This window comes from Cygnus atratus, chromosome 11 (assembly GCF_013377495.2).
Source record: "Cygnus atratus isolate AKBS03 ecotype Queensland, Australia chromosome 11, CAtr_DNAZoo_HiC_assembly, whole genome shotgun sequence".
NCBI classification, from domain to species: domain Eukaryota; kingdom Metazoa; phylum Chordata; class Aves; order Anseriformes; family Anatidae; genus Cygnus; species Cygnus atratus.
The window spans coordinates 13,129,511-13,143,454 of NC_066372.1; the positions used below are offsets into that span (position 1 = coordinate 13,129,511).

The 13,944-nt window shown below is 40.2% G+C and overlaps 1 protein-coding gene across 8 annotated transcripts in view; it reads right to left on the minus strand.

Moving 5' to 3' along the window:
- ARNT2 (aryl hydrocarbon receptor nuclear translocator 2) overlaps window positions 1-13,944 on the minus strand; it is a 107,269-nt gene that overhangs the window by 19,956 nt on the left and 73,369 nt on the right. For all 8 annotated transcript variants that reach the window (XM_035554640.2, XM_035554641.2, XM_035554639.2 and 5 more), the window contains 2 exons: window positions 13,505-13,579; window positions 7,144-7,295 (listed from right to left, as the gene is read on the minus strand). In XM_035554640.2, coding sequence (XP_035410533.1) covers window positions 7,144-7,295; window positions 13,505-13,579 — 227 coding nt within the window. The remainder of the gene's footprint in view (window positions 1-7,143; window positions 7,296-13,504; window positions 13,580-13,944) is intronic.

Below are 13,944 nucleotides of genomic sequence, written 5' to 3' on the forward strand. Positions count from 1 at the left end.
AGGAAAAATTAAATGTGGAGCAGCAACAGAAAAACAGTTCAGAAGAAACTGCCAGAGCCAATAAATATTAAGGCTGTAGGCCAGAATGAAGAACTTCAGTGTTGAAAACTGCAGGTCCTTGCAACGCACTCGATTTGTGTTTAGTGTCAGGCACTGTTACTTAACTACAACAATTAGCCAGGGTCAACAGATAAGATCTTTGGAAGTTGTGAGAAATAACCAATGGCGATATTTTCTACAGATGAAGACTTGTAGGGACAGTACGCAGGTTATGGTAAGTCAGGCATATTCACATTCTACATGCAAAAATACTTTTTTTTAAATTCTGAAAAGATAAATTCAAAGCTCCTATTTTTTTTTATTTATTTTAAAGCAGAGACTATTATTTTGTTTCTATTGGAAATTTTGAAATTACCATAATAAAATGACAACACAAGAACCCACTGTGCAGTAATGTTTATCCAATATAAAAACCAACCCTCTTGAAATGAAAGGCAAATTTGCTACCAGTCTTTTAATACCAGAATTTTGCTATTAAAATGTGGATTTATGCTTTCTTTTTTGGACTTGCACCATCCCCACGTTGGGTCATTGAGAAGCTCGCTTGTCTGAGCGCAGATCTGTACGCCTCTTTGCAGAAAGACAAACCCAGCTTTGTCCCAGTGCTGAGCTGGGACAGCAGAGTGTGAGAGCCACACAACCAGAGCAGTGCAGGGCTCAAGCAGGATGGGCACGCTGATGTCGCTCCAGCCCATTCCCAGCAGCTCACCTAAATGTGCTCTACAAATGTTAGACAACGTAAGACAGAAGACTCGACTTTTGGCTATTTGGTTTTGCCTGAGGAAGAAGATCTGAATCATTGTAAAGCGCTTCAGTTAAAGGTTTTAGCTTCACAAAAATGGAACAGGAATATTTTGTGATCAAATATTTTGTCTTTTGGGGATTGCACTCTCCATTACTTAATTCTGTTCCTACAGAGAAATTACCTGAATGCTTTGCACCTTCCATTAATGGCTGCTTTCTGTCACTTGGTCACAACTGGCAAGATTACTTCTGACCTGAGAATGTGCAAGTAGCACACTCTAGCTATAATGCTCTTTGCTCAGATACTAAAGGAGATATAAAACCCTGTAAATTATCCTCATCTTCGAGCTTTGGCGTAAGACTGGAGTTGGACTAACAAGCTTGATATGTGCAAATAATACTTGACAGGGGTTGCAGTTCTGTATGCTTCTGACTTCTTTCCAAAGGAAAAATCACCTAACAGGCAGGCGCTGCAGTAGCTGAGATGTTGCAAAAGAGCAAGATTGTGGATTTCAAAACTCTGGATAACTAGGACATAATTTTAGATTTAGGCTTAAGTTTTAGATTTTTATCCAAACATTCTTAAAAATTTTGATCTAGATAGATTCAAATGTCAAAAGACTAAGAAACAAACATACAGACCAAGCCAAACAAGAAACTAGGCGCAAACTGATAGGAATGTGAGGGACCACTCGAACAAGCCACCGACACTAACGTGACATTTTTTTTCCATTTTTTCCATTCCTTAATGCCTTTAATCTTGACTTGTTGCTTTTCTAGACAATACTTTTACACAGGCACTAGTTACTATTGTCCGGGAAACTGGACAAAAATCTGTGACCTGCACCACACAGATCAAAGCAGATGCTCAAATGCCTTTTGCTAGCCTTACTATCTAAAAATATATAATACACAGAATCACTTTTGTACCATAAGTAACAAGCAAAAAAGTTGCTCGTTCAGGTCATTATAGAGGCATGGATTTTTCACATTATTTTAGTCGACAGAAAAATCCTAAAAAAAATTACCCCTGGAATGAATAGACATTCTTTGTTCTGCAAGCACAAAATGCATGCTCTTCCAACAGAACTATGGGAGGTAATTTAATCATGGCAAATCTATGAGGAAGTTTTTCTAAATACTACCCTGTGGACAATAAACACCCATTAAATCCTGTTGTTAACGTGAAAGCTAATTACACTGTTTCATTTGTTTTTATTACCAGTGACTCGGTGCGCGTGTCAATAAACAGCACATTAGGTCTCTTCTGTTCCGTATAAAGCATGTTTTCTTGATTTAGCCATATACATATAAATGAGCCAAGCAAAACAGCATACTTACTAGTTACTCGTTTTGTAGACTCTTCTCTAATTTAGTACTCCTTCGCCCTTTTCTATTGTCTCTAATACTCATTCAATATTTATACTGTACTCATGCAATGCAATGTAAATTTCACATTGTGTTAACAGCACTGGACTTTGGGAACAACCTAGCAAATCCACTTCCTATAAAAAAATCAAATATTTCAGTGTTTCTTCCCTGAGCTCTATGTTAGTTACACTGCACCTAATTCGGATTGAAATGCAAAGGCGGGTTAGCATCTTCTGCTGTTGTTTGCTGCTACTGTCTAAATAGCACAAATGATGTTTGAAACCTGGAAGAAGCCAATGCAGCAAGTCAAGGAGCATCCGACCAGGGAGAGCCAAACGCTGCTGCTGTGGTCACTTCGGACCCCACCATCCAAACAGCCCTTCTGACTGAAAGAGCAACACCCCCAGGTCACTCATTGCCACATGGTTTTTGAGAGATGATTACGGAACAGGGACTTAGTATCAGTTTGGGCAAAACTGAAACTGCTTTCTGACTTCAAAACCAAAACCCAAACTACCCTTGGTTTTGATTTTGGTTTTGCAGCTTTAAAAAAAAAAAAAGGGAAAGCAAAATTTCTTGGCTCTGCATGTTACCCAACATAGCAAGTAAGGTATTGCCTAGGTCAACACTGGCTTCTGCCTGTACTGCAGGAATTCCTGCCTCACCCATCGGTCCAATGTGAAACTGGGAAAGTCCTCTACTTGAACAAGAAATTTCTCAGCAAATGTGAAGCTTTTTGACAGTTAATTCAAATTTCCTTGGAGAATGCATTTGGAGGATGTTGTCGTTTAACCCGGCCGGCAGCTAAGCACCACAAAGCCTTTCGCTCACTCTGCCCCTTGCAGCGGGATGGGGGAGAGAATCAGAAAAAAAAAGTAAAAGCTTGTGGGTGGAGATAGAAACAGTTTACTGGGACATAAATAATAATGATGATAATGATAATAGTAAATATAAGAATGTGTACAAAACAAGTGATGCACAATGCAATTGCTCACCACCCACTGACCGATGCCCAGCCTATCCCTGAACAGCAATCACCCCCTACCCTGGCCAGCCATCCCATATTAATTGCTCAGCATGACGCCGCATGGTATGGGACGTCACTTTGGCCAGTTTGGGTCAGCTGTCCTTGTTCTGTCCTCTCCCAGCTCCTTGTGCACCCCCAGCCTCCTCACTGGCAGGGAGGTGTGAGAAGCCAAAAAGTCATTGGCCTAGTGTAAGCACTGCTCTGCAACAATTAAAACATCAGCATGGTATCAACATTATTCTCATCCTAAATCCAAAACACAGCACCATACAATCTACTAGGAGGAAAATTAACTCTATCCTTGCTGAAACCAGGACAGAGGGAAAGGAGATATTCTGAACAAGTTCCTTCTGACATTGGAGATTTAACTGGATTAATCTCTCTATATAAACACTGAACTTACCTGTTCCTTTTTAGGCATCAAAGTGAAAAGAAGGATCTGAACTTTAAATTTAACAGTCTCCATACAGAAACAACACTGTACCTTTACCATGCTATTGTACATGATAGAAGCACATATACTTCCCAGATCTGTTTTGGACAAAAAGGCAGTAATAAAAGTTTTGTGGCTGCCATCATAAAGTCCTCTTTCAGAAAGTCTTGAAGTCTCTCTCTCTTAGCCTACAATCTCAAAGTCACCACTACAAAACTATCTGTCTTACACAGGCCTTGATGGACCAGATAGCCCACAGATGCACAGCAATCATGAGAAAACAAATCTTCAGCACCACTACCATAGGCTGAAATTTTATCAAAAGAGTCGATCTCATTCGTATTTTGGCCCACGGGAATCAGAAACGGAAAGCATCAGTCCCACAGGCATGGCTGATTCACCCGGCAGGCTGCCTCTAACAGCGACGTGCGCCAGCCCTCTCCGAGACAAAAATGATCTTGAGGCTCAGGACAACCAGAAGATTCATAAATGCATGCAGTGGAACATGCACGGACTTTGGTGTTTACAAAAATGAAGACATCAAGATTTCCACAAAGGTCAGAAAAATATATTTTGTTTACATATATAAAGGCTTAAAAAAAATCATTTGTCACCATGACAGATTATTTCATTCAAGCACTACCCTGTGTAGCTGTTAAATGAACATTAATCAAAATGATTATTTCTTTTTGGAAATCAAACATCCCCAAATACACAGGAAGATGCGGTTGAATGGGTGACTCTTCTTTTCAGCCAAACACAGCACAAATGCTAAACATTAAATGCTTCATTTCTCCAGGAAGTTTCTCTTGGATGACTGCACCCACGAGAAACTGAGAGTTTTTTTTCTTTTTTCTGCAAGGAACTAACTGAACATTTGAACCTAATCTTTCATTATCCTGTGCACCAAAAGCAGATTTGGAAAGTTGACTAAGGCTCTAAAGGAAGATCCATAAAACAGAAGAAAGAAGAAAAGAGGGGAAAAACAGGAAAAAGAGAAAAGAAAAAAACAAACAAAAAAATCAACTAATACCTCCACAACTGGAACCATCGCTGCCCTCTACAGTCTCGTGTTTGGGAAAACACTGTTCACTGACCACCACAAAATTAGAGCTATTGCCTGAACAGACACACAGGCGTACACACTGTGGCTTTAAACTCTTCTAAGTTAAAAACTGATTTAAACCTAGTTCGATTGGGTACGTTGTCTTTTTAAAATTGCATCTTGAATTTTTTTTTACTGCCTGAAACCTGCATTTTATGGAGCTGGCTACGTTATCTCAGGGATAAAGCCAAATCTGTCTATGCAGAACTGCCTCCAGCTGCGCAGGGGAAGGCACCTCTGCTTGGTCTCCATATGAAGCACTTTGATGGACCCGGAGCATCGGATGCTGCTGTGAAGCATTTTGCTGGATCTGGAGCATCGGATGCAGCCACCAACATGCAAGCACGGCCACGCATGCTGGGGCTGAACAACCAGCCCTAGCTGGAGCCGAATGAGGCAGAAAAAGCGGTTACCATGCCGAACAACGCCTCTAGGAAATCAAAATTCAAAACATGACCCCCAACGATAAATAAATCCAGAACCAGGCAGGAAGAGCAGTCCATTACAGTGAGTCCCTCTTTGGACATCTGTCTGAGGAGTGTGAGAGAACAGGGAGAAAAACAGAAACAGTCTGAATAACGCATTCTTTCTGCTATTCAAAAGCAGACATCTAATGCGTTTTATCTTGCCATAGGACGAGAACATTTTCAACACTACAGAAAAGAGGGAACATCCTCCGTCAAAGTAGCAGCAGGCAATTCCCATATTTGGGCAACATTGCTGGGTTGTTATTCAGACCTAGCAAGAGAGATATAACAAGAGCCAGAAGCTGGCACAACCCTGTTCATCTCAGCGAGCACCGTGATGCTAAGCTGCACAGTATAGCGGGGTCTCGGAAAAACATTCCCAGAGTAAACACGACATGGTCTGCAGTCCCACTCTCTGAGCTGTGGACTCCTGGGAACAAAGCACAATTAAGCCATCCTAGGACAGATTGCAGCAGTTGCCTTTTATTTTTCAGGCCTGGTTTTGCATATATAAATCATTTTGGAAACAAATACGGGGCAGCAAAAATGAGGAAGTATTTTGATTCGCAGCGCAGACAGGGATGATTAGCTGTCTGATTCCAGGACACGCTTGTTTTCGACAAACTGTTCAGTTGTTTAAACACAACTTTTGGGGTACAAAAAAATAAGCAAGTTGATTCTGATGATGGGTTCCAAGAGACTGAAGGCACTGCTCTTCTAGCCCAGGTAGGTGCCATGTCCAAACACCTTTCTTCAGGAGCAAGTCAGGGAACACACAGACGCATACTAGCTTTCTAGTAGTTCAAATGCCAAAGCCCCGGGAGGCTGGTTTTACAAGTGGAGCTCTCAGCGTGCATCTCCACTAGTAGACTGCTTGTTCAGCACTTTCAGTCTGACAGGTTGAGATCTTAAATCCAATAATTTCCTCTAAGTTAAACACTTGGCAAAGAAAGAAACACAAGAAACAACTCTGGTCAGACCAGACACAGATCTTGTTTTAGCAATAGATTAAGTTTATATTGGAAATAAAAAAATACTTATTAAAAATGACAAAAACAAACAAACAAAAAAAAACACACACAAAAAACCCCACACCTAACAACTATAGAGCAACAGCTTTATCAAGACCAGATCAGCTTCTGCAGTTGCTGGCTTGGAACTCAGGAGGCTCAAAAACCTTCTCTGCTCAGTTACACAGTGACAAACCCCTGATGTACTCCTAGCAAGACTTTTTTTTAGAAGCAGCTCCATCAGCTGCAGAATGAGACACCCACTAATTCAACCTCCTTCTAACAGATCCAGTGACAGATTTTTGAAAGTATTTATTCAAAGACAGGATGATTTCATTCCCCTCATCATATAAGGGGTTGGATCTATCCCCGTACTTGGGGATATTCCATCAGATCTCAACTGAATAGTAGGAACCCTTCCCACTTTAGCCTACTAGGAAATCACATCACCAGCTTTCATAGGCTGTAAGACGATACCCAGGACTACCTAAGGGTATGATCACAATGGACAAGAGGCAGGAGTGTTGATAACTTGTGTGCTACTTGTTAACACAGACATAATTTTCTCTTTGGCTAACAAATGAAGGCAATATCATGACAGCTGGTTGGCTGCTGGAAGCTCTCTGCTAGTTTAAAAAAGCCTGGATTGAGATCAATGGGTTTGCCGAATGACATAACAGATAAGTGACGTCTCTCCTGGTGCAGCCAGGCCCTGGAAGCATTGCAAGATAATGACACAGAGAAGCAGCTATGCTGCAGGATCTTATAATGCAGAAAAACCCTACTACAGATTGCAACAGCATCACAAACCGTGGCTAGAAACAGGCTACCACAAGAATCTGAATGTGCATTTACACTGCTAACAGCAAAAAGTAATGCTTCAGTTCTTTCAAAACCATGTACGTGAGCATCTGAAAGGCACATACTTCACGTTGGTGTTGGTGCAGATGATGTACTCAATCTCGTCAGAGTAAGGATTCTGAAACGTGAAGCTGCTGGTTCTGATCAGCATCCACTCTCGGTTTTTGGTGCGAAAACGATACATCACAGACAGGACTTGACCTTTCAGTTTCACAACCTGCAAAACCATTTGGAAAGGTTAATAAAAGGAGATTGCTACCTGCTGTGCAGATGAATAGTAAACAGCAGTAACTGGTGTGTTCTGAACTTAAATTACAGAAACCCATGGACACAGCAGGAAAATTCTTAATTCAAAGAAAATAACCAAAATCTGATTCATGTTTGAAGTTATCTCCTTCAGAGTCAGCTCCCCATGCTTTGTTATATAAAATGTCCTTTCCAGCCTGCGTATAAGTAGAACACAGATTCAGGAACCAACAGGCTGTGCTGATATCCCAACAGGGAAGCTTTAAGAAGGTTTTAATGTGGAACATTTATCAAGAGAGATGGACAGAAACCATACAGAGGCATCTTTTAAACATTTATGTATATATGCGTATATCAGAAACTAAACATCGCAGCTGAAATAAAAGTCCACAAAAAAAAATTTTATAAGGTTGGCTATCTGTTTTTCTGCTTGGATACATGGCTATACGATTCATGTGTGACATAGCAAATCATACAGTAGCATCAAAATTTAGGACAATATTTAAAAAAATAATAAATATATATATATATATATACACACACACACTTAGAAACTGCATATGGCTGTTTTTGCTTTTTTCCCTACAAACATTACAAGCCTGATAATCTTTACCCTAGTGCATAAATCTTTATTCAGATCACTAATATCTGATCCTGAAACACTCTGAGCATGCCTCTACCTATCAAAGCCTTCTGTATCCATGGGGATTCTGACATATATTTCCCTGCATGATTTAACTCTATCATTCCTCCCCCGTAGGGTGTGACAGTCTTGCCACACAAAGCCAACAGAGGCACTCGGTCGCCACAGTTTTGGGGCCAGCTCATTGACACGAATGGAAACTGATGGTGGGTTCTGGGTGTTAATTCAGAGGTAGCTGAGAAGCAAACATTTCTGTGGATTCAGCCCTTTTGGTCTCAGGGCATTAACCTCTGTCAGAGGGGCGGGCAGACAGCTTGGGGGCCCTTTCAGCCATCCCAGCATGACTTGGAAGACGTCATGAGTCATCTTTCTTGAGCGTTACTTAAAGGCAGAACCACTCCAAGACAAAAGACCTCAAAGCGCTGCTCAGGACAGCTGTGTTTTCTGTTGCCAAGACGAAATACCAGCACATGTTTTGGACTGCAAGTCTCTTCATATTATAAGTCTCTGTCTTCATATCAGGAAGCAGCAGTAGGACATTGCTCACCTGATGTCACATCCTGACACAATTCCTCTTCTCGAACAGCACTGCACTAAGTCGGGGTTACTCAGAGATGGATTCTCTCTCAAAGTGTCTGTTCATAACTCCACTTTGGAGAAAGCTTTAACATACACCCGGCCCTTGAAGCATAAGAATAGACGCACCACGCAGACTTCAAGACACACAGCTAGCAGGACCCACAGGCTATTTTTAAGAAGGACTATCCAAAAAAAGCCTACCAAATTTTAAGTCCCTTTTCAGAAACCTCTGTTCAATGTTTTAGTCTGGCACCTAGCTAGGGTTCTGCTAAGCATCTGCTCCCTTATATCTCATCTCTTCTTTTCACTGCCTCTTCCTAATGATAGCAAATGCCTTAAAAAAATAATCCTTGTCTTGTGCGCTTGTTTCCTTATTATAAGCTTTCCTGTCCAAAGGCTGACAAGTTCCCTTTATACCTTATTTTTTCCAACAAATGAACTGGTAACAGTATTTAAAAACAGCATTTAAATTGCCCGAGATAACACAAAGATAGGAGAAGAGATGAAGAACAAGTTCTACATTTTGTCAAGAAGCAATAAGAATGAAGAAAAGCAGTTAGAGAAGGGTAATAATTCATAATTAAAGGCATGAAAGAAAAAGTATGGGAAAATAATTTTACCTTTTTTTTTTTTTTTTAAACCAGGGAAAGATAACTAATTAGAGAAATATTGATGGGAAAGACAAAAGGAATACAAAGCAGAGATACCCTTGGTCTGTCTGATGTGTAGATGAATTTTGCTGTGTGGAACAGACCCAGGAAGACCTTGCTGGGATGGTAAAGATCAGGGAATGAGAACTCCCAAAGAATACATAGGAGCCAGCAATTATGTTGGAAGGAAACAGATACGTAAAGGCATAATCATAGATGCAAAACAGACAAAAATGATTTGTCTCCAGCAAAAAAATAATTAGCAGTGCACAAAGCTTCAAATGTAGTGGGAATTAAGCACGTGCTAAATTAAACTGCTCTTAGGGGCTTAGTTGAATACGAATGAATTTACCACCTACTAATGGTTAAGCACAAGTTGCGGTGCTTTGCTGAAATGAACTTTGAAGATTACTTCTGCAATACCTCAAGTTAAAACAGACCATTCCAAAAGAAGTAATTTAAGCTGATAAATAAACTAAAATATTCACTAAAATAGTTTCAGTAATTATACAAAGCTAATCAGAGCTCACACATCGCAAGGAAAGACAATTTTGGGGGAAATTCCGTATTTCTGTATTTGAAAATAAACACGCCACATAATAAATCAAGTGAAAGAGCATCCATGAGTATATAGCAAAAAACCTATGATGGCAAAGTGCTAACAAGAAACACTTTTGGCTTTCACAAGAAGAAAGAATGAGCTAGTATTTGAATGGAGAGAGCAGAGAGAATCCATTTTAACAGCATTATTGAAAACAGAGCATCAATTCTTTGCTTGGACAGCATACTTGCTTATAACTAAGTCAGAATTTAAGTGTCTGGCAATAATCATTTCAAACTTTGGCCTTGGTAGCTGAAGTTTCATTGAAGTCAACAGTTGGGTACCAAGAGAGAAATTTCACCTCGATTCTCTCAGTATGATGGAAAAAAACAAAGGCTTTGATGGCACCAAAGATGATGTAATAACGAGTTATCTCAAAATAAGTAATGTGGTTCTGGTCCCTGGGAACTCTGGAAATAAATGCACTTACTCCAAACTTTGAGGCCTGGATCTTTCTCTCTCTGACAAGCATGGATGAATTTAAGAAGCATGTGCAAAACAATACCTGCACACTGGCACTGTAACTGCATTGTATGTGTTATCTAATAATCCTGGGTTTAAGTCAGAAGAAAACTTATATGGTTTCAAGTCATTCAGCTGGCACTTACCTGGGATGTGTGTGTTTATTTTTTATTACTTTTCCACTAAGCTACCTCAGCTGGGCCTCAGGGAAGGCCTACTGCAAATAAATGCCACATCTCGTTGTGGGTTCTTAATCATTATCCACTATATTCCCCACGAGTAGTTATCTCAGCAGAAACCCACTATTTATCCTGTGTCTTTATTGACAAGCAAACAGGTTAGGAAACGTGCTCCAATGAATCTCAAATTGATCAACTATCTACAGGACTAAATGGAAAGAATGACAACAATAAAAAAAAACCAACAACCTTTTAGAAATGCCTGGAAAAGTTCTAAATAATACTAAGGCAAAGGCCTTTTATTTTTAATAAATGTTTTTGTAGTTTGAGTTCAGTGAGCAACATTCTATAATCAGCAATTTTCTACCACCACACCCAGGGTAAAAAACACAGAACTTGTGTAAAAGTGTCTAATCTGAATAGCATCCGACTGGATATCGAATAGCTGTATTCTGGATCCTTTGATACTAAACTCTATTTGTTGATCTTGGCCTTGAGAATATCTCATTCTGGCCTGATTTTCCCACCCTGATGAATGAATTTATCTTCCCAAGGAAGTAAAAGCTTTGAGATGGATGCTGGCAATTGACCAAAACCTGCAAACCCCTCCCTCCTTTCCTCCTCTATTATGCACCAACCTGGTTCTGATACTGCCAGCAAACTAGACACGTCAAGTTTTCAGGAGGTTTGAGGGGGAAAAAAAGAGTTTACTGGAAATCACAGTTACCTTTTTAATGAAAAGTCTTGTAAGGCCAAACTAACAATAATAAAACAAACGGCAATGATCTATTGTTCTGAAGTCTGAATAAAGCAAACATTAATTCTGTAATAATATATAAAGCACAGAGACCACTGGTGGGAAAATCGTGAACTGTCTTAAAACAGTGCACACAAACAAAATAGAACAAAAAAAGATTCAAAGCTAATGTTTAACCTTTACTTTCTTACATTCTTTAGAAACAAAAACCACCTGGTTCATAGCTTAACTGTTTACTTCAGTCTTTTATTCCATGATTGAAATAACAGTCCCGATCACACTGCTACTGTACTGAACAAAAATATACAGAAAAAGGAATCGCCTGCTAGAGAAACAGCACGATATTTTGATAGATTGGACACAGGTCGAGTGAACAGGAACTTTCACTTCTAATTTGCTTTTTTTTCCTGCTGTCTTTCTGCATGACCTTGAGCAAATCATGGAAGTCCCTGATCCAGCAAATCGTTTATGGACATGCCCAGTACTGAGCAGTGACAGCGAAGTCCCCAGCAACTGACTTCAGGGAAACAGCAGCAGACCCCTATGGCCCAAGTGCACTCAGTGAGCACCGAGTCGTTAACTGGCATGATAGTTAGTCAGCCTTCCTGAGCCCCAGGCTGCACTCAGACAATCACTTCAGAGACAGATATTTGACGTGGTACTATCCAGCAGCATTCTGTCACTGTCTCTTGCATGAATTAGTGAAATCAATCATTTGGGCTTTAGTGAAAAACAACATATGCATTCTAGCTGCTTTTCTTGCACCACTGGTGCCATCAGGCACAGGCTTGGGGAGCTGAGCCATCTGAAAGCTAGTCCTACGCAAAACTGAGCGGTCCTTTGGCTAGCCCACCAGGCAAGGCCATCTGTGCTAGTATCAGGATAGTAGGAAGGGCAGGGAGGAGGTCAGGGAGGACAGAAAAGGGGTGGTAGGACCTGACTCCTGGTAACAGGATGCCATCAGGTAGGTGTAGCTGCAGCATCACATCCATGTGAAGGTAGGGCAGAGGAGATGACTGGGTGTGGTAAGATAATTCAAGCATCCAGCTCTCAAATGCTCCTGCCTGTGAATCAACACCTTAGAGTTAAAAGGCCTTTAGCTGCTGCTTGAATTTGATCCTTTCAAAGGCCACTGCAATGGATGCTAAGTGCTCACACACTTGTCCAGTTGAGGGTGGTGGTGATGGTGAGAAATAGCTCAGGAGCACTGGTATCTTCCACTATACCAAACTTAAGACCATAAGCTGAGTTCCACAATCCACGGAAACGGAACACCATTCTGTTATTCTCCCCAGAGAAGTTTTTTCATGCTCTATTTTTGCATGCCATGCCTGAGTAAATAGTTTCGTTTAAAAATCACTTCATTTCCATGCTTCACAGCTGAAAACACATCTCAGCATCTAGCACAAGATGGAACAACAAACTTTGGTTGAGCTATAGGCTGTTGTCAGAAAATCTGGAACCACTTACATCATCTGGATCTCAGTAATCAGCTAAACATGATACACAACTCGTTCTAGTGCACGGAGGGAAGGCACTAGAAAGACCAGCAGTGAGCAGAGGTCTTGGGGAAAACACTCCTACTGTATGTCCCAGATCAATTTGAAACAATAAGCGCTACAATGGAACATATGCCTCTGTTGATGTAAAGTGATGTAACTCCCGTAGAGGATATGAAGCATATTATCTACGCAAGCAGAGAATTTACGTCACAATCTATATGCAGGTTTAATTTTGAAACTCACTGAGTTTCAGCTAAACATGTTCTCACTGAAGCCGCTAGAAGAGCCTCGGGAGGAAGAGAGTCAGGTCCACTGCTGAGCAAATTTAACAATGCCAAACTGTATCTGTGAGTATGTATCTACACATTGCTTTTATAATCCCCTGTTAAAAAAATCCACAGTATTACAAATTAATGTAATTACTTTCAAATCAACAGCCCACCTTGTTGAAGATAAATAATTTTGGTTACCACTTAACACAGGGGGATCTATACAGGCATCTCTGAAGTGAAAGGACAGCTCTAACTGTGCAGCAAACACTTGGTTAACTTGTTGTAAAAAGAAAACAAAATATATAACAAGGTGATTTATTTCTGAAAACAGACCCAACAGATGCTGAGCTTAAGCTACTGTTTATGCAGCTTTACTGACTGCCTTAACTGATTAACAGACTGTTTCATATCTTGCCAGTTCTTCCCCTGGATAACAGAAAAATACCTTGACATGTAAAATAAAAGCTATTTCTCTGAATGAAATAGTAATAAATAAATAAGTCAATGGCAAAAGAAAAGGAACAGGATGCAGCACCTGTTGGAAACTCTCTCTCAAATGGCTTTGATCTTCAGGATGGCAGAATTCTAAAATGTCTTTCCCCAGAAGATCCTAGAATAAAACAAAACTGTGTAAAACACCCAAACCACAACACAAATCCATGGGCAGATCTGTAAGTAATCTCTGCAGCCACTAGATCCATCATCCTCAAAGGGACTACTCAGTTAATCAAAGATGAACATAAAAGCAAGGTTTATAGGCATCTTGTCCTGCATTGTATTTGCCCTGCTGCACAGACACATTCATTTGCAAACATATATTGATTTTTTTTTTAAATACCTGTGAAACAGTGTCTTGAAGAGACTGACATCCTCTACAAAAATACATTCTATGGCACTATTTTTTGTAAAAACAGTCATTATAAAGCTACCTAAAATCAAAATAAATGGAAAAACGAATTAGCAAGAAATGACTTT